The sequence below is a fragment of the Quercus lobata genome, chromosome 9 (assembly GCF_001633185.2).
Source record: "Quercus lobata isolate SW786 chromosome 9, ValleyOak3.0 Primary Assembly, whole genome shotgun sequence".
Classification (NCBI taxonomy): Eukaryota; Viridiplantae; Streptophyta; class Magnoliopsida; order Fagales; family Fagaceae; genus Quercus; species Quercus lobata.
Genome location: NC_044912.1, coordinates 30,664,112 through 30,687,640, shown reverse-complemented (window position 1 = coordinate 30,687,640; position 23,529 = coordinate 30,664,112). Strand labels below are relative to the sequence as shown.

The window sequence follows — 23,529 nt, the reverse complement described above, 5'->3', positions numbered from 1 at the left end:
ATTATCTGTTTATATATTGGGCTCGTGCCCCAAGCCGAGGACGAGAGAACGTCCGAGGAGGATAAATCTTTGTCAAAAGAGATTGTGTTAGTGAATAGAGAAGTTAGTTTTGGTCATAATGGCTTAATAGGATGGGCCAAGGATAAATGTATCCTTGGCTAGCCAAAGCCGAGGTTCGAATATATGGGTCGCTGTCCTGGGGGATGTTCCAGGGAGTTCTGCTGGCATGGATAGGCATTGTAGAAACAAAGTACATAAGGGAGTCCTAAAATATTTGAGGAGAAAGTTGCTACCACTGCATTAATTGCTCTGCAACTAACTCTCTGGCCGCATTATGTGGAGGTGATGCCTGAACAGTAGAGACCAGCCTTACAGCTACTACATAAGACTTATGAGAGGTGCTGATGAGACAAGTATCAACACCAGCCACCTGGCATGCACATGGAGGACAAAGAAGAAAGGAAAAGAGAATATAAAAGAAAAACAATGCAAGGAAAGAGGGGGGATCATAGAAATCAAGAAAGAAACACTGTAGCAATCTAGAACCAGACTTGTAACCATACTTAAGAACATTATATAAGAATCAGTCTCCTCGGACATTGCCGAGGACGTTCTTCCTTCAATTTAAACTTGTATATTTTCACTCCTTTGTCATCAAGCCTACCTAACTTGTTGTTTGGTTAACTAAAGCTCAGTTTTTCTAACCCATTCTCTACAAATTCATTGTTTTGGGCTTTTTGGGCCTAAGTCCATTCATACCTTAGGCTAGGAACTAGTCTCCTCGGACATTGCCGAGGACGTTCTTCCTTCAATTTAAACTTGTATATTTTCACTCCTTTGTCATCAAGCCTACCTAACTTGTTGTTTGGTTAACTAAAGCTCATTTTTTTCTAACCCATTCTCTACAAATTCATTGTTTTGGGCTTTTTGGGCCTAAGTCCATTCATACCTTGGGCTAGGAACTCAAATCTATTCCTTACAATTAGCACCGTCTGTAGGAATTACTGGTGTGATAGTGAGTTTGACGTTCAACTATGGTAGGTTCAGGTTCAAACCAAGCAAAATCCATAAGGTCTCAACGTCAAGATCACTTCTGTGAACTTGAGCAAAGGAGAAACCGGGAGGGGAGTGTACGTACTACCCATACTTGTAAGAGTCATTCTTGGGGTGGTAGCCATCTCTCCCAGGAGAAAGATACCAAAGCCATGCAGAAGGAAATTGATCACCTAAATAGAAGCTTGCACCATGAACGGCGAAAGCGAGCTCCATCCAATTCTGACTTCTCTTCCGATGGTAAAGAGGATGGCAACTATAGGCGCAGATCAAGGACTCCTCCTAGCGAGTCTTTCTCATATGATAAGGACTATCATCATGAACGTAGAAACAGAAACTCGACCTCGGTAGGCCTAGGAAACAACGCTATGAGTAAAGCACTCAACCAAATTTTCATGTCACCTTTCACGCATTGGATTGAGGGAGAGAGACTTTCTCGGCGGTTCACTTAGCCCAAATTCACTATGTACAATGGTAGAACATACCCTGTGGAGCATACCAGCCACTTCAATCAAAGAATGGTTGTACATTCCAAGAACGAGGCCTTGATATGCAAAGTATTCTCATCCAGTTTGGGACCTGTGGAGATGAGGTGGTTTGATGGTCTAAGGGCAGGTTCCATTGATTCCTTCAAGGAACTCACTCAGGCGTTTGGATCCCGCTTTATTATGTGTAGTAGGGTTCCTCGACCTTTAGTTTCCTTGTTGTCTTTGTCCATGAGAGAAGGAGAAACCCTGAAAACATATTCAGACAGATATTAAGAGATGTTTAATGAGATAGATGGTAATTTTGACGATGTAGCCATCAGCACATTCAAGCTTGGCCTACCTGCCGAGCATGGCTTAAGGAAATCTTTGACTGAAAAGCCTGTTACCAGTGTATGCCAGCTCATGGATCAGATTGACAAGTATAAGAAGGTTGAAAAGGACCAACAGCAAGGCAAGGGAAAGGGCAAGGTTATCCCTTAAGAGAGGAGGGATTTCTGGTCGAACCGTTACAAAAATAACAGACCCCGGAGGGATTTTGCTAGGCAGTCTAAGCTTGCAGCTCCTCAAGCGGTTAACGCTGTGTTTAGAGAATCGGTGCATTAGGTTTTGGAGAAGATTAGAAACGAGCCATACTTTAAGTGGCCGAATAGAATGAATGGAGACCCTTTGAGGCGCAACCAAAGCCTTCACTACCAATACCACTAAAAGAGGGGGATATACTACCGAGGACTGTAGAACACTGTGGAACCATCTAGAGGAACTGGTCAAGGAAGGGAAGTTGCAACAATTTCTATACCAGCCCAACAGACAAAAGGACCAATCAAAGTCAGGGGCTCGAAGGAATACTCCTTCAAGGCCCCTGCTAGGTACCATCAATGTCATTTTTGCTGCGCCTGAGTGGTTCTCACCTTTCCAGGGTAATGTCTATAGCCAGGCTACCACCCAAGAACTCTCACTCCGAGCCGAAGAGAGCTAGGATAAAGGTCCGACCATCACTGAGTTTCTCGGACGAAGACAAGATTGGAACCATCCAACCACATGATAACGCTTTGGTAGTTACCCTCAGAATAGGGGGGTATAACGTTAAGAAAGTAATGGTAGACAATGACAGTTGTGTAGAAGTCATGTACCCTAACTTGTACAAGGGGCTGAACTTAAAGCCTGAAGATCTGACAGTCTATGACTCACCTTTGGTAAGTTTTAATGGGAAAGTTGTTATTCAAAGAGGTCAGATTAGGATGCCTATTCAGGCTTGCTCAGAGGTAGTGGAAGTAGACTTCATTGTGGTAGACGCATACTCACCCTAAACAACCATTGTGGCTAAACCATGACTCTATACCCTAAGAGCTGTTTCTTCAACTCTACATTAGAAAGTGAAGTATCCGTCAGGAATTCGGATTGAAGAGCTAATAGGGGATCAATCAATGGCTAGGCAATGCCTTGTGTCTGTAATTTTGCATCAGCCAGCAGCTGAGGTCTCAGTTTCTGTTGAGGGTGGCTTATAGCAATCAAAGTATCCGGTATTAACCGTGAAGGGGCCTGCCAAGGATGCCAAATGTGAAGATTTGGAGAAATTTACTGTAAGTGGTGATCCGAAAAAGTTTTTTCAGGTTGGAGTTCAACTACCACCTTGTTGAGGTCTAAAAAGGATCATAGTGAAGGAAGCCCAAAAGAATAAGTCAAGCCCAAAAGAATAAGTCAAGCCCAAAAGGAAAAATCAAGCCCAAAAGGAAAAATCAAGCTAAGCCCAAAGTAACAGATGCAGGAAACCCATAAAGGAATAAAAAAGCCCAAGGGATCCTGAAGCCCAGACAAAGAAGCATCCAAAAAGGAGGGTCACGGTAAGGGATAAGAAGCAAGGATCCTCAGGAACCTTCAAGAGGCGCAGACCCCTTCAGGCACAAAGACAAAGGAAGACTAGGACAGCTCAATAGAAAAAGACAGAAGAAGGAAACAAGAAACAAAAGCAGAAAAAGAACACAAACGCCAGTAGAATCCAGCGACCTCTCATGGCACAGACAGAAAAAGCCTCGAGGAACCAAAACGGAGAAGCATAGAAGAAAGAATGATAACAAGTGGCTTTCAAAATGGCAGAGCAGGATTCCGCCCGGATGGGAAAGAAAAGGGAAAAGTGGAAAACGCCAGAAACGGGGATGCCGAGAAGGGCATACCTCAGCACATCCCAAAGAAGATGGCCAACCAGGAACTTTCAAAAGAATCAGAGCTAAAAGAAGGAAAAAAAGAGAAAAAATGGAAATGGGACTTACCAAGATGATGGATACAGGACGTGCTCTATTTGCAAAAGGATAAAACAGGGGAACCAACGGTTCCCCGGGAGGACCAAAAACTCCATTATAAAAGCGGAGGATTTTCAGTAGGAAGAATATCATAACAGAGTCATTAGAACTCTGTAAAATTTAAGAATAACAGAGTCATTAGAACTCTGTAAAATTTAAGAAAAACAGAGGAATGTCTCCCGGTATCCCAGAAACAGCCACTATAGCACATACTTGGATTCAAAAGGATTCAAACTTTGCAAGTCTTAGAGGCTTGAATAGCTATCAAAGTCTGTAATTTTTGAGCTTATTTGAACCTTGTATCACGTCTTAGTGAGCACATTTGTAATCCACAATCAAGAAAAATAATGAAATATCTCATATTGATTTGAGAATTTCTAACAATTACTTTGCATATTTCTTTACTGCTTCTTGCTGCTCAATACATATATATTCTTGCTTGTAGAGCTGAGTCCCTGCCCAAGCAAAGCCACTCAGACTTGAGTTCCAAATCCCACAAGTCTTATGCAAAAGCATAAGTCTGTGAGAATTGGGGCCAGGATCCTCGTGGCTGAATCATCCTCATGAAATTCATTTACATATATGTATATGTATTAATATATATATATATATATATATCTATATCTTAATCTAAGAAACTAACAATTATTTGAAGATATGTGCATTGTATAGTTGTTCTTGTGTAGGACCTATAAAGGTAAAAGGAAAGGACAAAACTCCATTGCATAACAAGCATGGAAAAAGATTGTATAGTGCAGAGAACCAGAGATTCTGGGTTCTTACAGGCCTAATACACCTCGGGATCCCACGACAGTACGCCCCGGGATCCCACGACAGTACGCCCCGGGATCCCACGACAGTACGCCCCGGGATCCCACGACAGTACGCCCGGGGTACCAAGTGAAGGAATTCTTTAAAATGTTTATACGATAAAAGATAAGCCTTAAATATTCTATTTCAATCTCTTTCTCATTATGAATATTATGAACATCTATTTTACTTATCTTGTAAGAGTAAATGGTCATTTTATGATACTAAAACACTTATAATGGTATTTTATTGCCCAGGAGGAATCGCATTTTTGCCTTGAGGAGATTTATGTGACTTGCGCACAACTTGGTTCGTAATCAGCCCTCATTTAGCTGCGGTGAACCAAGCCCAGTCCACCAAAAATACAACTATTTGGCCCAGGATCCTTGGGCCTGTGTGCTAAAGAAAAAAGCACTCTCACACACCACAAGAGAAAGAGGAATTGGTGGAATTCCTCAAAAGAAACGTTGACGTATTCGCTTGGAATGCTTACAAAGCTCCAGGGGTGGATTTGAATGTCATCTGTCATCATTTGAATGTCAACCCGTCCGTTGTCCCCCGAAAGCAACCACCTCGACGCTCATCTAAGGATCATTTTGACGCTATCAAAGACGAGGTGATGAAGCTTAAGAGGACGGGCTATTAAAGAGGTGTTTTACCCTAAATGGCTGGCTAATACAGTAATGGTAAAGAAGAAGAGTGGGAAGTGGCGTGTATGTGTAGATTTTACGGATTTGAATAAACATTGAGGTCTATATAGATGACATGGTGGTCAAGAGAAAGTTGGAATCTAAGCACGTCAATGACCTCGGGAATATTTTTGAGATCTTAAGGAGGCACAAGCTATGACTTAATGCTTCCCAATGTTCATTTAGTGTCGAATCAGGGAAGTTCTTAGACTACATGGTCACACACCACGGAATTGAAGTCAACCCTGACCAAATCAAGGCAATCAACAACCTGCAACCACCTCGGAATCCCAAAGAGGTCCAGAGGCTAACTGGGATGACTGCTGCCCTAAACCGATTCATCTTTCGGTCAATAAACAGGTGTAGGCCTTTCTTTCAGTTGTTGAACAAATGGAAGGGATTTGAATAGACCGAGGAGTGTGCCTTGGCTTTCCAGCAGTTGAAAGAGTACCTTTCTCGGCCACCCATTATGTCTAGGCCCAAGGTGGACAAGATTCTGTTTGCTTACATTGTAGTGGCCTTCCACGCAGAAAGTTTGGTGCTGATCCGTATTGATAGTGCTGTGCAGAGGCCAGTCTATTACATGAGCAAGTCACTACATGAAGCCAAGGTCCGATACTTACCACTTGAGAAGGCCATTTTGGGAATGGTGCATGGTACGCGTAAGCTCCCCCATTATTTCCAATCACACACGGTTGTTGTCTTGACTCAGCTCCCGCTCAAATCTTTACTTCGAAGCGCTGACTACACAGGGAGAATTGCAAAATGGGGCACGATCCTAAGGGCCTTTGATATCAAATATATGCCTCGCACCTCTGTTAAGGGTCAGGTCCTCGCCGACCTGGTGGGTGAGTTTGTCGAGACCCCATTAGAAGATAGATTAGAGGAGCAAAACATGGATGGAAAATCGGTTGGTGTAATCTCCTTGCAAAAGCCTTTGTCCTGGAAGGTCTACGTTGATAGTGCAGCTAATCATAGAAGATCTAGGTTGGGGCTAATTCTGGTATCCCTAGAGAAGGTCACAATTGAGAAATCCTTGAGACTGGGATTCTCGGCCACAAACAATGAGGTTGAGTACGAAACTCTATTGGTAGGGATAACCATAGTTCAAAAAATGGGTAGAAAAGCAGTAGAGATATTCTCTGACTCAAGGTTGGTTGTAGGCCAAGTTCAGTAAGAGCTGGAAGCAAGGGATCCTAGAATGCAGGAATATTTAAGCCAGGTTAGACATTTACAGTCTAAATTTGAGTCTTTTATTTTATCACAAGTTCCTAGAAGTAGAAATGCACATGCGGACTCTCTCGTCACACTGGCAACCTCCTCAACACAGAGCTTACCTCGAGTAATCCTTGTGAAGGACTTGTGCCAACCCTCCAAAGTTAAAAGGAATGTTGTCCATGTTCACCAAATAAGGGTGGGGTCTAGCTGGATAGACCCTATTGTGCTATTCCTTAAGGAAGATGTCCTGCCTAAGAGTAAGTCCGAGGCCGACAAGATACGGAGAAAAGCTCCTCGGTTTTGGCTGTCCAAGGACCAAAAGTTGTATAAAAGATCCTTCTCTAGCCCATACCAAATATGCGTACACCCTGAAGCAGTTGAGCTACTCCTGGAAGAATTACATGAAGGGATTTGTGAAAGCCACATGGGGGGCAAATCTTTATCTCACAGGGCCCTCACACAAGGTTATTAGTGGCCAAATATGCAGAAAGAAACATAGGAATATGTGAAGAAATGCGACCAATACCAAAAATTTGCACCAAACATTCATCAACCTAGAGGAGTCCTCAATTCACTGTCCAGCCCCTAGCCTTTCGCTCAATGGGGCTTGGACATTGTAGGTCCTTTCCCCAAGGCAGTAGGAGATAAGAGATATTTATTGGTCGACACGGATTATTTCACCAAGTAGGTTGAAACTGAACCACTGGCAAATATCAGGGACGTAGATGCAAAAAGATTCGTTTGGAAAAATATCATCAGTCGGTTTAGAATCCCATATACACTCATCTCGGACAATGGACTTCAGTTTGATAGTAAAGCCTTTAGAAGATACTACTATAATCTGGAAATAAAGAACAGGTATTCCACTCCGGCTTATCCACAAGGGAATGGACAGGCCAAGACTGTCAATAAGGTTATAGTGAGTGGACTTAAAAAGTGATTGGACGACGTGAAGGGGAAATGGGTAGAAGAGCTGTCACGTGTCCTTTGGACTTACCGGACTACTCGCAAATGCACTAGGGAGACGCCCTTCTCGATGACTTATGGGGCTAAGGATGTCATTCCTCTAGAGACTGCATTCCCCACGCTGAGAACAAGTTCTTTCACTCCAAGCAATAACGATGGGCTGTTGGAGAAGAGTTTAGACTTAATTAAAGAATGAAGAGAGAATGCCATGGTCCAATTGGCCTACTATCAACACAAGCTCAAGCAAGGGTATAATGCCAACGTAAAGCTAAGGCTACTAACAATTGGAGACTTGGTCTTAAGAAAGGTTTTAAGTACTGCAAAAAACCCAGCATAGGGAAAATTGGGACCTAACTAGGAAGGGTCATATTGTATCACATCGGTGACTGGAATAGGGGCATATTATCTTAAGGATCTAGAAGAAAAGGCTATACCACGCCCCTGAAATGTAAATAACCTGAGAATGTACTATTATTAATAAAAGTTTTATTCACTACATTTGGGTCTACTATATTGTATGTCATGCGTTCTACTATCAATCTAAGTATTAAACAGAACTTTAACTATGCCTGGCTCCTCAGACCACATGCTTTGGAAAAACTAATACTCCCTAACATCTATCTAAGTATCAAATAAAACTTTGGTCATGCTTGGCTCCTTGGACCACATACCTTGGATAAATTGATATCTTTTAATCACTGTTCTAAGTATTAAACAGAACCTTAGCTATGCCTGACTCCTCGGACCACATGTTTTAGGAATATTAATACTCCCTGACATCTAACTAAGTATCAAACAGAACATTGGTCATGCCTAACTCCTCAGACCACATACCTTGGGTAAATTGATATCTTTTAATCACTGTTCTTCTAAGTATTAAACAGAACCTTAGCTATGTTAGGCTCCTTGGACCACATGCTTTGGGAAAATCAATACTCCCTGACATCTATCTAAATATCAAACAGAACCTTGGTCATGCTTGGATCCTCGAACCACATACCTTGGGTAAATTGATATCTTTTAATCACTATTAAAAGTATTTAATAGAACCTTAGCTAAGCTTGGCTCCTCGGACCACATGCTTTGGGAAAATTAATACTCTCTGACATCTAACTAAGTATCAAACAGAACTTCAGCTCTACCTAGCCCCTCGGACCACATGCTTTGGATAAATCAGTGTCCATTAACCAGCAATACTTCCTATCATTTTTGACAAAAGTCTAGACAAAGCCTCAGTTCATCCCACATACTTAAGGTAACACAAGTATCTCTTATTAATTACCTGAATGTCAAATGTGATCAGCTTCTCTAAACAACAAAGATCTTCATGGTGGTAACAAACTCACTTGGGTATTCATAAGCATCACTTAAAACATTTACAGGCTTACCAGTATTTGTTTAAGAGTTGATTATCTCTTTGCTCCTTTAAACTTATCAATAAGTAAAGAACAGAGTAGGTTTAAACCAGTACACATATTATATTACTATGTATGTTCTTAAAAGTTAAAGTTATGCCTTGCCGAGATAATGGACTTAGTGGGTTAGCTGACCATATGAGATGGGATAACTTGTCTATTACTTACATAGATTAGTAAGAAGGGTTTTACCCGATTGTTACCTTTATTAAGTGTTAGATAAGATAGAAGTTATATCAACACCAATATAAGAATCATAGAAATAAAGAAAATATACATAACTTTCATTAATCAAAGCCTTCAAGCAAGGCAAATAGAGTACAAAATAAGCAACTTCCTTACAAACTTTGGGAATTAAAACAAAAGTTGCAAGTAAAAGAAAAAGAAGAAAAGGAGACAGACAAAACGAAAATAAGAACTGCACTAAGTTTACTTCTTTTTTATTACAAGTTTTTCCTTTGAAGGGCCTCCAATGGGCTGAGCAAATGCAGCTTCTGAGGCCTCAGGGCCCTTGCTTGCAGGATCATATTTGGCAGGCAGAGGCAAAGAAGCCAGGACAATCTCCATTGTTTTAAATGCTTCTTTTTCTATAGAAGGGTCCTAGGAGATAGTTGAGGGCTTCATGGCATCAGGGGCCACCCCTTGATTGGTGTTCTTTTCTTTTTCGGTAGCCCCAGGCTGCTCAGCCTCCTCGGAGAGGTTGGCAGAGGAAGTTGTAACGTTGGTTGTGCTGTCCTTACTCACCTCTACCACCTCGGGCTCGGCATCAATCCTCGGAATAGGGGGAACATACCGTCGGATGGCAGGGGGGTAGTATACGTTCTCTGCCTTCCTAAGCACAGATGAAGCCTCAACCCTGGCCTGGTTGAGAGCTTTATACCACGTCTGGGAGCAGTAAGTCCTACATACCCCCGGGACCTCAGCCTTGAAGGCTTTCTCGATCTCTGCCACTCCGACGTCGTACCATCCTGCTCGGCCTGATCCTGAGCCCTCTCTGCTTGCACCTTCGCCTTCTCTGCTTGCACCTTCGCCTTCTCGGCCTCCTCTAGTTTCTTTTTAAGCGCAATGATTTGAGTTTTGGAGGCGGCCAACTGATCCTCGACGTTGCGAAGGAGCACCCTCTAGCTCTCGGTCTATTTTTCAACACTATCAAGAGCTGCTACTGCACTTTTTCTTTCTCTCTGCTCTTCCAGCGATTGTTTCTTGAGCTCTTTATTGCTACTCGGCCACATTAAAGGCCTCACGGCGGATTTACGCCTCCCTTCCTCCTCTTTCATCTGCTGGTGGCAGTAGTTGGTAATCTCCTCTACTTGGAAGAAGGCTTGTACAGCTTGCCGAAGAAAGAAATGGGTTTTAGAAAAGGAAACTAAGTAAACCAATTAAAGGAATGAAGGAGAAAGAGAAGAAGAAAGGGTCAAGTAGAAGACATACCATGGCGAGATACCTCTTGAAGCTGAGAAAGACCTCATGCCTCCTCATTGACCGTAGCTCGGCCACATCCTTGGGGAGCAGCAAAGCCTACTCCACCGCATCGGCCATGTAGCTGGCGGTTCCCCCCTGGAAGTCTCTAATAAAGGCGGTAGCTAACAGAGGTGCCCCGTCCAACATTAAGGCAGGAAGCCAAGCTGGGGGCGCATCCTGAGGCTCACTCCTCCTTTCAGCCCCCTTTTGCCCCATTTTTATTTGCTTGGCCACTCTCTGGGTCTCGTCCTCTTAGGAGGGACGGGTTTTTCTAGTGTCCATCACCTCCTTGCCTTTAGGCTCCCTCTTTCTTTTTAATCCAGAAAGTTCAAGCTAGAGGGGTAAGGCAGGTGGGGGAGTGGGAGGCTTGGACTGTGCAACCTTCCCCGGCGCATCCTTCCTCGGTTGGGACTCCAACAAGTCCTAGAAACTGGACCTCTGCTTATGCTGGATCCCCATCTCGTCTATTAACGGACTGAATGGAGGGCCGAGATCAAAAGTTGAAATTTCCAGGGACAAAGCTTGGTTGCAAAATTTCAAACTCGTCCTCGGAATCAGGTACTTCAACCACTTCTTCTTCTTCTGTGTTGGTGGGGCGAGAAGAGGTGGCTACTCCAGTTGTCTGTTGTAGTGGCAAGGCTACCTTTGGTATACCCTCAAAAATGGGCTTTGTGGTGATCGTGTCTGCAAGTATGGGCTCTGTGGTGAGCGTGCCTCTTGGAATAGGAACACCTTCAGGGAGAAGAAAGCCAGGAACAAGTACACTTATTTGATGAAGGCGGGGGTCGTTGGCCTTTATAACGCACTTAGGCGCCTGAAAGTTGGACGAGATCAACTTGTATCCTAGGATCAGGTGAACAGCTCGTAGCTGACCATCCGTGTTCACAAACACCTCGGCCCTAAGGATTTTTTCTAGGCTATCCTTGACCAAATTTAAGTTCAACTCAGCAGCATGTTTATCTGCAAAACCATCAAAGAAACAAAGAGCTATAAGAATCAGGAACCGAACGGATAAAAGAGAACAAGTTAATTAAAATAATCTTCTTAAGCCTAAGACCTCACCTGGTTGCCCCTCTCTCGTCGGGCAGGGAAGGCCATCATGCCACTTCCCTGACACGATCAAAAAATCTTTGTTCAGCCCTTTGTTGGATTCAGGAAGGCAATGGATGAGCCTAACCTCAAGATACCTTGATTTCAAGTAGTACCCCTGCCCCTTTAGATGGTGAAGGTTATAGACCCAATTGACATCGTGATGGGTCAGACCTAAACCTATCTTTTCATTAAGGGCATCTACGGAACCTAAGATCCTAAACATATCAGGGGCACACTGAGTGGGAGCCAACCTATGAGCTCTAAGGTAGTCTCTAGTGACTTCACCCGTAGGGATTTTCATCCCTCCCTCTATGAAGGCAATCATCGGGATCACTACCTCTCCTTCTTGCCTATCTTCATGTGACTGTCCCTCCTTACAATATCTAATACCTACCCCTGGAGAGATCCTAAACAAAGCTCTAAAGCTCTTTATCCCCTCCTCAAAATCTACCAGGCTTTTGAATCTACCCATTTCTAGAGAGGTTTAGGAGAACTAAAAGATTGAGAAAAAAGAGTTGAGCCGAGGAGAAGGAAATTATAAAGAAAAGAAAAATATATGGAAAAACGAAAGGTAAAAGTTTGTGAAGACTTACAAAAAGAAAGGGGATATCCTCGGACTAGCCTTTTGTATTTGTAAAGGCATGAAAGAGTTAAGAGAATTGACAGGTTCAGTGTATGTGCGCTAGAACGAAATGAATGCTAAGATGGGATGAGTGATTGATTTAAGGAGTATTTATACCAAAGAGAGAAAGCTAGAAGCGGAAAAGTTTTCGCCTGGTTCCCAGCGAAGTCCTCAACCGTTGGATTCGCATCACGCCGTAGAACGTGGGGGACAAGGAGTCATAAGAATTTAATGAGGACACGTCTCGAATGCCGCAGCACTAGAAGCGTGCCTCGGGCAGTTAAAAAGGCATCTTCATAAGCAAAGGTAGGACAAAATGAGCACAAAGCAAATATAGTGACATCGAAATCCTCCTTTCTTCCCAAGGAGCCAGAAAGAAGAATCTCGAGGGGCTATTGTAGGGATGTTGGGCACAAGAGTTCATTATCTGTTTATATATTGGGCCCGTGCCCTAAGTTAAGGACGAGAGGAGGTCCGAGGAAGATAAATCTTTGTCAGAAGAGATAGTGTTAGTGAATAGAGAAGTTAGTTTTGGTCATAATGGCTTAAGAGGGTTGGCCGAGGATAAATGTATCCTTGGCTAGCCAAAGCCAAGGTCCGAATATATGGGTCGCCGTCCTGGGGGATGTTCCAGGGAGTTCTGCTGGCATGGGTAGGCATTGTAGAAATAAAGTACAGAGAGGAGTCTTAAAATATCTGAAAAGAAAGCTGCTACCACCGCATTAATTGCTCTGCAACTAACTCTCTGACCGCATTAATGTGGAGGTGATACCTAAACAGTAGAGACCAGCTTTACAGTTACTACAGAAGACTTATGGGAGGTGCTGATGGGACAAGTATCAACACCAGCCACCTGGCATGCACATGGAGGGCAAAGAAGAAAGGAAAAGAAAATATAAAAGAGAAACGATGCATGGAAAGAGGGAGATCAGAGAAATCAAGAAAGAAACACTATAGCAATTTAGAACCAGACTTGTAACCATACTTAAGAACATTATATAAGAATCAGTCTCCTCGAACATTGCCGAGGTCATTCTTCCTTCAGTTTAAACTTGTATATTTTCACTCCTTTGTCATTAAGTCTACCTAACTTGTTGTTTGGTTAACTAAAGCTCAGTTTTTCTAACCCATTATCTACAAATTCATTATTTTGGGCTTTTTGGGCCTAAGTCCATTCATACCTTGGGCTAGAAACTCAAATCTGATCCTTTCAAAGTGAATGCCAAAAAATTGAAAATAGTTTTCTATTTTTCATTATTTGTTATAGAGAAATGTATATCCACAACATTTTCATAACAAATTATAAGTGGTGGGTTATTATATATTGATTGTTATGAGTGGGTAAAAAAGTAATTTTTTTTATGAGAAGCAAAAAAGTAATTTAAGTTGTAGATTCAAATTAAAATCAATAACAAATTACCACCTATGATTTATTGTGAAAATATTGTGGACGTAGCATTCCTCTTTATTATATGTCAAAATATAAGAAATGAGTAACAAAAATTTAAAATTAAAAAAAAAAAACTAAAGTTGAAACGGTTTGATAAGTTTGAACCTTTAATTGACGTAAATCAAATCCCTGAAGGCTTCCTATGTAATTTCCAACTTTTTTATATACTATTAAAAGCCATCGCACCACAGTTCCCGCCACTTTATACCTTCCTTCCTATCAGAGAATAAAGAAATGAAAAGCTTCACGGCTATCACCACTTGGTCACTTACAGTCAATTGTTTTATCAAACTTTTCCTTCTCTGCGCTTTAAAAAAACAGAAAAAAGCAACGGAAAACAAAGAAAAACAAAACAAAAAGAGAGAAAGCAGAAATCCCAACAAATGTGTTTACTTTAATTCGTTTCTTCCATCCGGAGAAATCCCTTGCCCCACTCTTCTCCCAAAGTATCTCTCTTTAATTAGTTTAATACACCAATATGATCAGCACACTTAGCTTTAAATTACAACTCTCTATCACTTCCTTTTTTTTCTCTCAACTCGAGGAAGAAGAAGAAGATCGAAATTGGAGAAAAGAACAAATTGATTGGATTGAGAGATGGCGAGTACGAGCAGCGGTTTGAAGCCGTCGCAATCTCGGAGGGTCACACGGGCGCCGACGCGTATGGTGGATCTCCAAAACAACGATGAGAAAGTGATCGACAGCGAGCTCGTCCCCTCCTCCCTAGCCCCTATCATCCCTATTCTCCGCGTCGCCAATGAGATCCAGCCCCTAAATCCCAGAGTCGCTTATCTCTGTAACTAACAGCCATTCCTTCCTTCTTTCTTTGCCTTTAATTTCTTCAAAATATATTCTGATTTTTTTTTTGTTTGTTCAATTAGGCCGCTTCCATGCGTTTGAGAAGGCGCATTACATGGATCAAAATTCAACTGGACGCGGTGTTCGCCAGTTCAAGACATATCTCTTGCACAGACTTGAAACGGTACTTCTCTATAATTCTATTTCATTCCGATTTCCGCGTTTCATGACATATATTTTGAGAGTGTTATTAGTTGTTGCTGTAATACGGTACTGTGATTTCTACTACTACAGACATATAAAATTGAATTCTCTGTAATACCTTTTTTTAATTTAATAATAGCTACAGGATGTTCATGATAGTTAATTGGCAGTTACTTTTTTAGTCGCGTTGTTGTTATTATTGTTAATCTCAACATCTTATTGCATAATTGTCCATATCTCTCTTATTGCATATAGTTTATAATGTAAGAGGTTGCAACTCTTTGTGTTTGTTTTGTTCATGCCTTAAGCTAGCTTGAATACCATATCTGATGTGATTTACACCGTTGACTTTTATGAAAAGTGTTAAGTGTGCAATTTTTAAGATGAAAATTGACTTCAATTGAAATTTGAAAAATAATTTTAGCCTTTTCACAACTTTTAAAAGATAAAACTTTATGACTGTGAAGACTAAACTCCATATTTTATTTCACAGGTTCTAACTGTGAATGAAAATTATTTTTAATCTTTCAAAATCTCCTTTGCAGGAAGAAGAGGAAACGGTGTGTATCCTTGCAAACAACGATCCAAAAGAAATTCAGTTGTTTTACCAGAAATTCTATGAGGAAAATATCGTAGGCAGCGAACATACAAAAAAACCGTGAGGCTTGATTTTGAAGTTTGAACTGTTAACATGCCTAAATTTTTGTTAAGCACATTATTCAAATATTATTATTATTTTTTATAATTTTATTTTTTCAACTGATGAAGGGAGGAGATGGCTAAGATTTTTCAGATTGCATCAGTATTGTATGAGGTGCTGAAGACAGTTGTACCTCATGGAAGAACTGATGAAAAGGTTTTGTTTATCTAATTTTGGTTTCCTGACAGGAATTCTTTTAGTACCCATTTGGTGTGGAAAATACTGAAAATATTGATTTTGTCATCACAGACAGAAAGATATGCCAGAGATGTTGACAAGAAGAAGGAACAGTATGAACACTATAACATTCTTCCACTGTATGCAGTTGGGATTAAACCACCAATCATGGAATTTCCGGAGGTAATTAAAATGCAGCTTATGTAATCTTGGTTATTTTTGTGTTCATTAGACCAGTTCTAACTAATCCTTCAATTTCACCTTAGTTATCTTTCTTCCTTCTTATTTTTAAATAATGATATAGATCAAAGCAGCACTTAATGCACTACGTAATGTGGACAATCTTCCAATGCCTAGAATCCGTGTGTCTCACGGTGGCCCTGATGACAGTCCAGTAATGTCGGCAGAGAGGGTTAAATCTATCAATGACATACTTGATTGGCTTTCATCAATCTTTGGATTTCAGGTAAGACGTGTCTTGAATGTCTCCTTTTAAATTTTATTTCATATCTACTTTTTAGTTGCCATAGGCTGGTAAGCCTACCCTAAGCATGGCCCATTGTGCAGGCTTCCACTGCACCAGATTTAAGTTGCTAAAAAGAATTTGTAATCCTGGTTTTTGGATTTCCCTCAATGGAGGTGCAGCTTATACCACTGGACCACAACTTCTTCATTAATACATACATACACACACACACATATATATATATATGTATATATATATTATTGTTATTATTTTAAACTAATAAAGAAGCTATTAGAGAGGCTGAATAACAGGGAACTTGTGTGGTGGAGAAATTGAACTTTTTGCTTGTCCTCTTGACCCTCTTGTAGGATTATGTTAAGGTCTCTTAAAAGAAACTTAGTTATCTTGGCAAACGATGTATATCATTACATGTTGTGAAAAGTACGAGAGAACAATGAAAAAAGCAAAAGAATCTTGATTTAATGTCTGCTGTCACCTCTTCAAAAAAAAAAATGTCTGCTGTCACAGATTACAGCACACACAAAGATAGACTTAAGAAGGGTCTAGATTTAACACTAAAACATGACCTGCCTCTCAATTGTCCCTTCCAACCTTTTATAGAATTTAATGCATTCTGTTAACTAAATCCAGAAACTAACCAAGCAATTCAAGGGTTTCTTTTTGCATTTTTCAAGGATTTTGACTCGAAGTCCCACAAGTGTTTTTAAATTTGTTTCCACTAAAATGATATTTCTTCTGAAGGAAATATGAAATACAACTAGTAAATTGTTGTTTTCTTCAAATCCTTGGAATGTGAAGGGTTTTCTCTCAAGAGTGTAGGAGTGTGGACACACACACACACATTGACACAAATGAAGTTTTAATGTTTTCCTTTGCTAAGGACTTATATCTGAGGAACCTATACCACTTACTTTAATTCCTTCTTTGTGTAAAATCTGGGATCTTATACCTTTGAGGGTGACTTTAGCAATGATCCTTCATTCTATTGTGCTACTAGTTATATTATTCAATCATATGAAATATTTATGCAGGAAATATCAGTACAGCTGACTAGTTTTTTGTTTTTTTGGATCTTTTTGGGGCATGAAGAAAGGGAATGTAGCAAACCAGAGGGAACATCTAATATTGCTCCTTGCCAATATGCTCATACGGAAGAAGGAAAGTGATCATACAGAGGTAAAATCATAATCACTATTTGCTGTGGAATGCCTTTTATTTGATTTTCATTTCTCTCTATTTGTCAGTAACTTCCTTAAGTTTCATCTTTATGTGATTATATATTAAAGATTGATAAGAAGCTTATTGCAGCTGGATAGTGCCACTGTACAGAAGTTGAAGATGAAGATTTTCAAGAATTATACTTCATGGTGTAATTATTTGCGCGTTGAAAAAAAGAATAAGTAAGTGATTTTTTTGCTGTCCAGATCATAAGCCTAAAAAGTTACAATTCTATTAGACTTGGTACCAAACCATATTTACCACATTAGCACTTACATATTTTTTTTCCTGTGTGCACTTTACAGGACTCCTCGAAATTGTGACACAATGCAGGTAGACCTTATTTATATTGGACTTTATCTTCTCATATGGGGTGAAGCTTCAAATGTCAGATTCATGCCTGAATGCCTTTGCTTCATCTTCCATAATGTATGTTTCTTATTCAAGTATACATTTTCCATTATGCTATCATATTGTTTCTTTAATTGCACTAGCTGACTAACAAAGCTTCTATTATTACTATCTTTAATGTTATCGTGAATCCTTAGATTTTTTTAATTATTTATTCTTTTAATTGTGAGATTTATCTTTGTTCTTGCCATTGCTTAGCTCTACATAAATCAACTTATTATATTATCTTTATCCTTATGCATTCAATTCATTAGAGATTGACATAGAACTTAGAACATATCCTCTGATACCAATCTGTTGCATGAGCTTTTTTTAATTTCAGCACTAAACTACCAGGTAGATAGTTTCCCTAGCTAATTGAGGATTCCAGGTTAGGAAACTTTCACAGGTGACTAAAATTAGGATTTTGGTTGTATTTGTGACGGGAATACTTATTGGAGGCTAAAACACAGCATGTAGAAAGTATGGAGAGATATTAGATGGAAAGGAACCTGGTTTTGCACCAAGGTCCGTACATCCAACATAGCTGCAGCACAAATCAAGCATTTACGCTTGTCCCAAACACCTTTTTTATGGATAATTCAAAAGTTGGGAGAGGGTGGATTTGAACCCTGGACGTTTTTGTTGAAAATACTAAGAAATGCCAGTTAAGCTACGGGGTTCTTGTCTTGTCCCAATCACTTAGAACAATTTTTGTCTTATTTATTTATTTATTTAAAATTTATAATTAACACTTAGAACTTTAAAACTATTAGGAAGGAAAGAATTGAATCATTTAACTGTTATTCTAACACTCCCCTTAACATATGGGATCGCATTCCCCTTTAATAGGTTGGGTTCGACATGTGGGATTTATAACATTTTTTTAATATATGGGAGATAGAGTGGAGACAAGGTTTGAATTCAACACCACCTTGTCTAATACCATGATAAATTACTCTTCTTCTTTTTTTGGGACAATTGTATTTATTATGGCATCAAAGTAGGTGGTCTTAAGTTCAAAATCTTTGTTTGCTCTACCTCCCATTTACAACAACAAAAAAACCTTAATCCCAAAATTTGGGGTCAGTTATGGATCATCTATAGATTAGATTAGGTTAGCCACATGAATTCTTTTCCTTTATTCTATCCTACCTAAAATCATGCTCTACCTCCCATTTAAAAAGTTAAAAATCTTACACGTTGAGCCTCACTTATCAAGGGGGAGTGCTCACTCATGAGGGGAAGTGTTAGAGTAATAGTCAAATTGGTGAATTCACCCTTTCCTAACAGCTTCACTTATTATGGGGGAGTTCTTACTCCTGGGTGGAAGTGTTAGAATAATAGTCAAATGGGTGAATTCACCCTTTCCTAACAACTTAAGTTTTTGGACATGTGGTAGTTTATCAGTTCTAAACAAGAAATGCCAATTAATTGAAGGAGTCTAGAATCTCACTAACAACTTGGACCCCAGAAGGAGGCTCTCTTTACCCTCCACCTAAGTTGTGCAAGAAGGTCCCAAAGCCAATCCCAGGGAATAGTGAAGTTCATAGGGTCTTTTTGTTGTGCTAAGTTTTGAGTTTAGGCCCTGTTTTTTGTTCTTAAATTCAAAATGCAAAAATCAAATCTAACCAACTCAAATTACACTTAAATTGAACTGACAAGCGAAAATTATTTTTTCTGAAAGATTTGATTCATTGTGCATGTTTTGTTAGATTCAAATTTGTTAATGTGACTGTGAGACTAGGGATTTCAATTTTTGGTTTTCATTTATGACTAGTTTGGCCACTGAGTAAAGATAAGAAAAATGGATGTTACGGAAGTTAATAAATGAATGTAGATTGTAGAGTACTCTACTCTAACGCCACTCTACTGTAGGGCCTAGAATTTGAAGTCCTTTATTTTCCTCTATTTTCTAGGCAGACAAATAGATTTGCCACAAAAAAATAGATACGATAAAAAAGAAAAGAAAAATAAAGAGAATCAAAATTTGGAATTCCATTAATATCCAATTTTGTCGCTTAAGTAAGTAAAAACCCAACACAACAAAATTCAGTTGGGGGTAGAGATTTTGGTTTGTAGGATGGGACTTTGCCTATGACTTATCTTGGTATGCCGTTGGGGGCTTCTCATAAATCACCTTCAATTTGGAATCCTATTCTAGAAAAAACTGAGCGGAAGTTGGCTGGGTGAAAGAACTTGTATTTATCAAAGGGTGGTAGATTGATGTTACTTAAAAGTATGTTATCTAGTTTGCCTACAAAATTCCGTACTGATTTACAAATTGACATTGTTAGTATCAACAATATAATAAATAAAATTTTAATTATTTTTTTGTTTTGAATTTGAAAGTAAAGATATCAATTTGTAAAGCTATATGATGATATTTGTAACAGCATCACTCATTCACTCTTTTTCATTTTCTTTCTCTAATTGGATTTTCCTTTTTTGTTTTTTATGGTGCTAATTGTTGATAATTTATTTTTATTGATTTATTACTTAACTTAAGAAATAAATTAAACGAAACTATAACTGCATCAAAAAAATATAAATTTATTTATATCACAAACATGTCTACATCACCAAGTCTCCTTCTGCGACAATGCCCATATTGTTACACCTTTCATGCAGGATGGAACTTATGTGACAAGGAATTTCGCTACCTTAGGATAGTTATTGAAAAAACTGCGATCTCTTTTATAGGTAAAACCTTCTAAGACTTAACATAGTCCTTAAACCAAATGGGTTCTAACCACGCATTAAAACCCTAGTAAATGAACCTCAAAAGAACAAAAACATGGACTAGCTAAGTGCGAAAGGAAGATAATGGGTGAGAAAATTTTGGTTAATGATATTGTACAAAATACATTAAGTTTACAAGAAATTGCTAAAGTAAGTATTAACAAAACTTGTTTCTTATCATTCAATAAAGGAAGTACTAACTAAAACTCTTTCTCCAATAAATTACTAATATGAACTTCATATAAATTAAGACTTCCAACTAGCAACTTTGAGTGCTGGAAATCTTTCACCATATAACATTGATGATCGTGTTTAACATTGATGATTATGTTCTTCACATTAAGAGAGAGAGAGAGAGAGAGAGAGAGGTATCGATTAGGATTTTGTGTGTGAGGCCATTGCATGGGTGTATGTGGAGTCCTATATCAGGCACATGCTAAGTTGATTAGAGTTATATAAATGGGTATGGGGAGCCCTATTTGTGAATATTTTCTTTTGGTGTATCGAAAAATGTGGCTAGTATGTCCTTAGATTAATACAAATGGCATCAGAGTCAACCTAAGAATATCATACAACTTGTAGTTACTGCAACACAAGGCAAGTTCCCTTGATAAGGGCATTAAGGATTTGAGTGGAGGAAATTGTGATACCATATCAAGATTGTGTGGATTTGAATTGCATGAGATCATTGTTCCCTTTTGAGGTATTGTGCAAATGTGATTAGTATGACTTTTGAGAGAGAGAGAGAGAAAGAGATTATGGTGCACATAACCTAAAAAATTCAATATGTTTATTCAAATTCTCACATATTTGACAATTGAAATTGCAAATCTACAATTAGATGATGTTACAGCAAAAATAGAGCAAATTTTTTTGCTTTTGATTTGGTTGGATATTGTAAATAGCATCATAATTTTATTTACAATCTCCCGACAAATATGTTTTAATAAACCACATACTTAGTAAAAACAATTACATTACTCTTCTTTTCTAGATACCGATTTATTTTCTGGGTTGTGTATATAAATTGTCCACTAATCTTTCTTCTTTTAAGAATATAGACAACTTTATGTAATATAAAGTAATAATCTTATACCTATCATTTTATCATAATTTTATTTGATTCAAAAAAAATTCGTATGGGAAAATAACTCTTGTTTTATAATTGCATAAGATGGCACACGAGGTACATGGGGTATTATTTAGCAATCTCCACCCTGTTAGTGGAGAAACATATCAAGAAGCAGCTCGTGATGAAGAATCTTTTTTGAGGGACGTTATAGCCCCTATCTACCAAGTCTTGCTCAGGGTAATTATGATCTTGTACTGCCTGCATTAGTTTTTGCAACATGTTTCAGTCTGAAATTTGACTTCCATTCAATGCAAAAGGAAGTTAAGAGAAACAAAGGAGGCAAGGCAAGCCATTCAGGATGGAGAAATTATGATGATCTAAATGAGTACTTCTGGTGAGTTTCTTGAATTTTTTATTCTGTTTCATACTTCTGACAGATACTAAATAGCTGAAAAAAAACATATTCCTTTTCTCTAGGTCTGATAGGTGTTTAAAGCTAGGGTGGCCAATGAACCCCAAAGCAGATTTTTTCATTCATTCAGATGCAGTGCAACCTGCAAATGAGGTACTTATCTTTTTTATTTTAATTATTTTAAATTAGTTAATAACTTGTAATTAAGTCATGTTTTTGTATATTTTATGGTATTTTATGAAATAATTATTTTCATTCTTGTCCTATTTTAATGAGTTGGACATTATTGTGTGCATGCAAGTCCTTACACATACAACATAGATTTGCATATGTGTGTGCAGCGTAGGCTTTTTCTAAAAGAAAATTGTCAAAGTTCATTTGTATTTGGCAGAGAGTTAATCAAGCTGCTGCTGGAAAGAGAAAGCCTAAAACAAATTTCGTAGAAGTCCGCACATTTTTGCACCTTTACAGAAGTTTTAATCGAATGTGGATATTTTTTATATTGGCTTTCCAGGTAGCTTATTATTTAAAAAGTTTTTCTTACTTTTTGACTCTTCTCTGGTTGGAATATACTTATCTGAATTAGTTCTGATTTTCAGGCAATGTTAATTGTTGCATGGAGTCCGTCTGGATCTCTTGCTGCTTTTTTCGATGCAGCTGTCTTTAGAAGTGTTTTGAGCATCTTCATTACTTCTGCTTTTCTTAATCTTTTCCAAGGTACTGGTGTTATTTCTCCATGTAGCTAATTCTTTGGTAGCACTTTGGGTGGACGTTCACAAAATAGAGGTCTTATATTTTTATAACTATTTGAAACTGTTGTATTGGTTATTAGTGCAGCAGTTAGTTTTAAAATAGCATCTATATCCTGTTTGAATGTCATTCTAGGGGGCTGACTGGGGTTTCATGATGCTCTCTCATCTTCTCTATATCTGCTCTGCAGCCACTCTGGATATAGTTCTTAGTTGGAATGCCTGGAAGAGTTTGAAATTCAGCCAAATACTACGATACCTTCTGAAGTTTGCAGTAGCAGCTGCGTGGGCTGTGATTCTGCCAATTGGTTATTCCAGTTCTGTGCAGAACCCAACAGGATTGGTGAAATTTTTCAGTAGCTGGGCTGGGGATTGGAGGAATCATTCATTTTATGATTATGCTGTTGCACTTTATTTGATACCCAATATCCTCTCTGCTTTACTGTTTTTCCTTCCACCTTTACGGAGACACATGGAGCGTTCAAACTGGCGGATTATCACTCTTGTTATGTGGTGGGCTCAGGCAAGCACGTCTGACATTGTCACTTTTGACTTATGTTTTCTGCTTCTTGTTGTTTTTGTTGCTGTCTCCTTTTTTCCCCCCTTTCAATCTCTCTTTTGAGTGTTCTTTGCCTATTTTGATTTTTTTTTTTTTTTTGCAGCCAAAACTTTATATAGGAAGGGGCATGCATGAGGATATGTTCTCTCTGCTGAAGTAAGAAAAAAGATTTTTTTTTCTTTTTTCTTTTTTCTTATCTCCATGGATTAGTTCAAAGGAGCTTTTCTATCCCTATTTCGTGCTATTCCTTTAAAATCTGGTCTATTATTTCTGCTTTGATTTGGAGATGGATTTTTCAATTAACAGAATTCCATCTTCTTATACTTAGGTATACACTGTTTTGGATTATGCTGTTAATCAGCAAGCTTGCATTTAGCTACTATGTGGAGGTGAATATTCCTTAAATATTTGTTGTTTGATTCAATGTCCTTAGGGATTCTATCTTGTTTTTAATCTTAGT

At 38.9% G+C, this 23,529-nt stretch overlaps 1 protein-coding gene across 1 annotated transcript; it reads left to right on the top strand.

Annotated features, from left to right (window-relative positions):
* The first annotated feature begins 13,984 nt into the window (after positions 1-13,984).
* LOC115960631 (callose synthase 7-like) lies at positions 13,985-23,229 on the top strand. The gene is made up of 16 exons (XM_031079570.1): positions 13,985-14,357; positions 14,443-14,543; positions 15,109-15,221; positions 15,332-15,419; positions 15,513-15,623; positions 15,745-15,906; positions 17,017-17,103; positions 17,236-17,327; positions 17,451-17,574; positions 21,452-21,586; positions 21,667-21,743; positions 21,827-21,914; positions 22,135-22,275; positions 22,361-22,478; positions 22,702-23,033; positions 23,173-23,229. The coding sequence occupies exons 1-16, from the start codon at positions 14,159-14,161 to the stop codon at positions 23,227-23,229; spliced, it is 2,025 nt and encodes a 674-aa protein (XP_030935430.1). The 5' UTR covers positions 13,985-14,158.
* Positions 23,230-23,529: the final 300 nt, after the last annotated feature.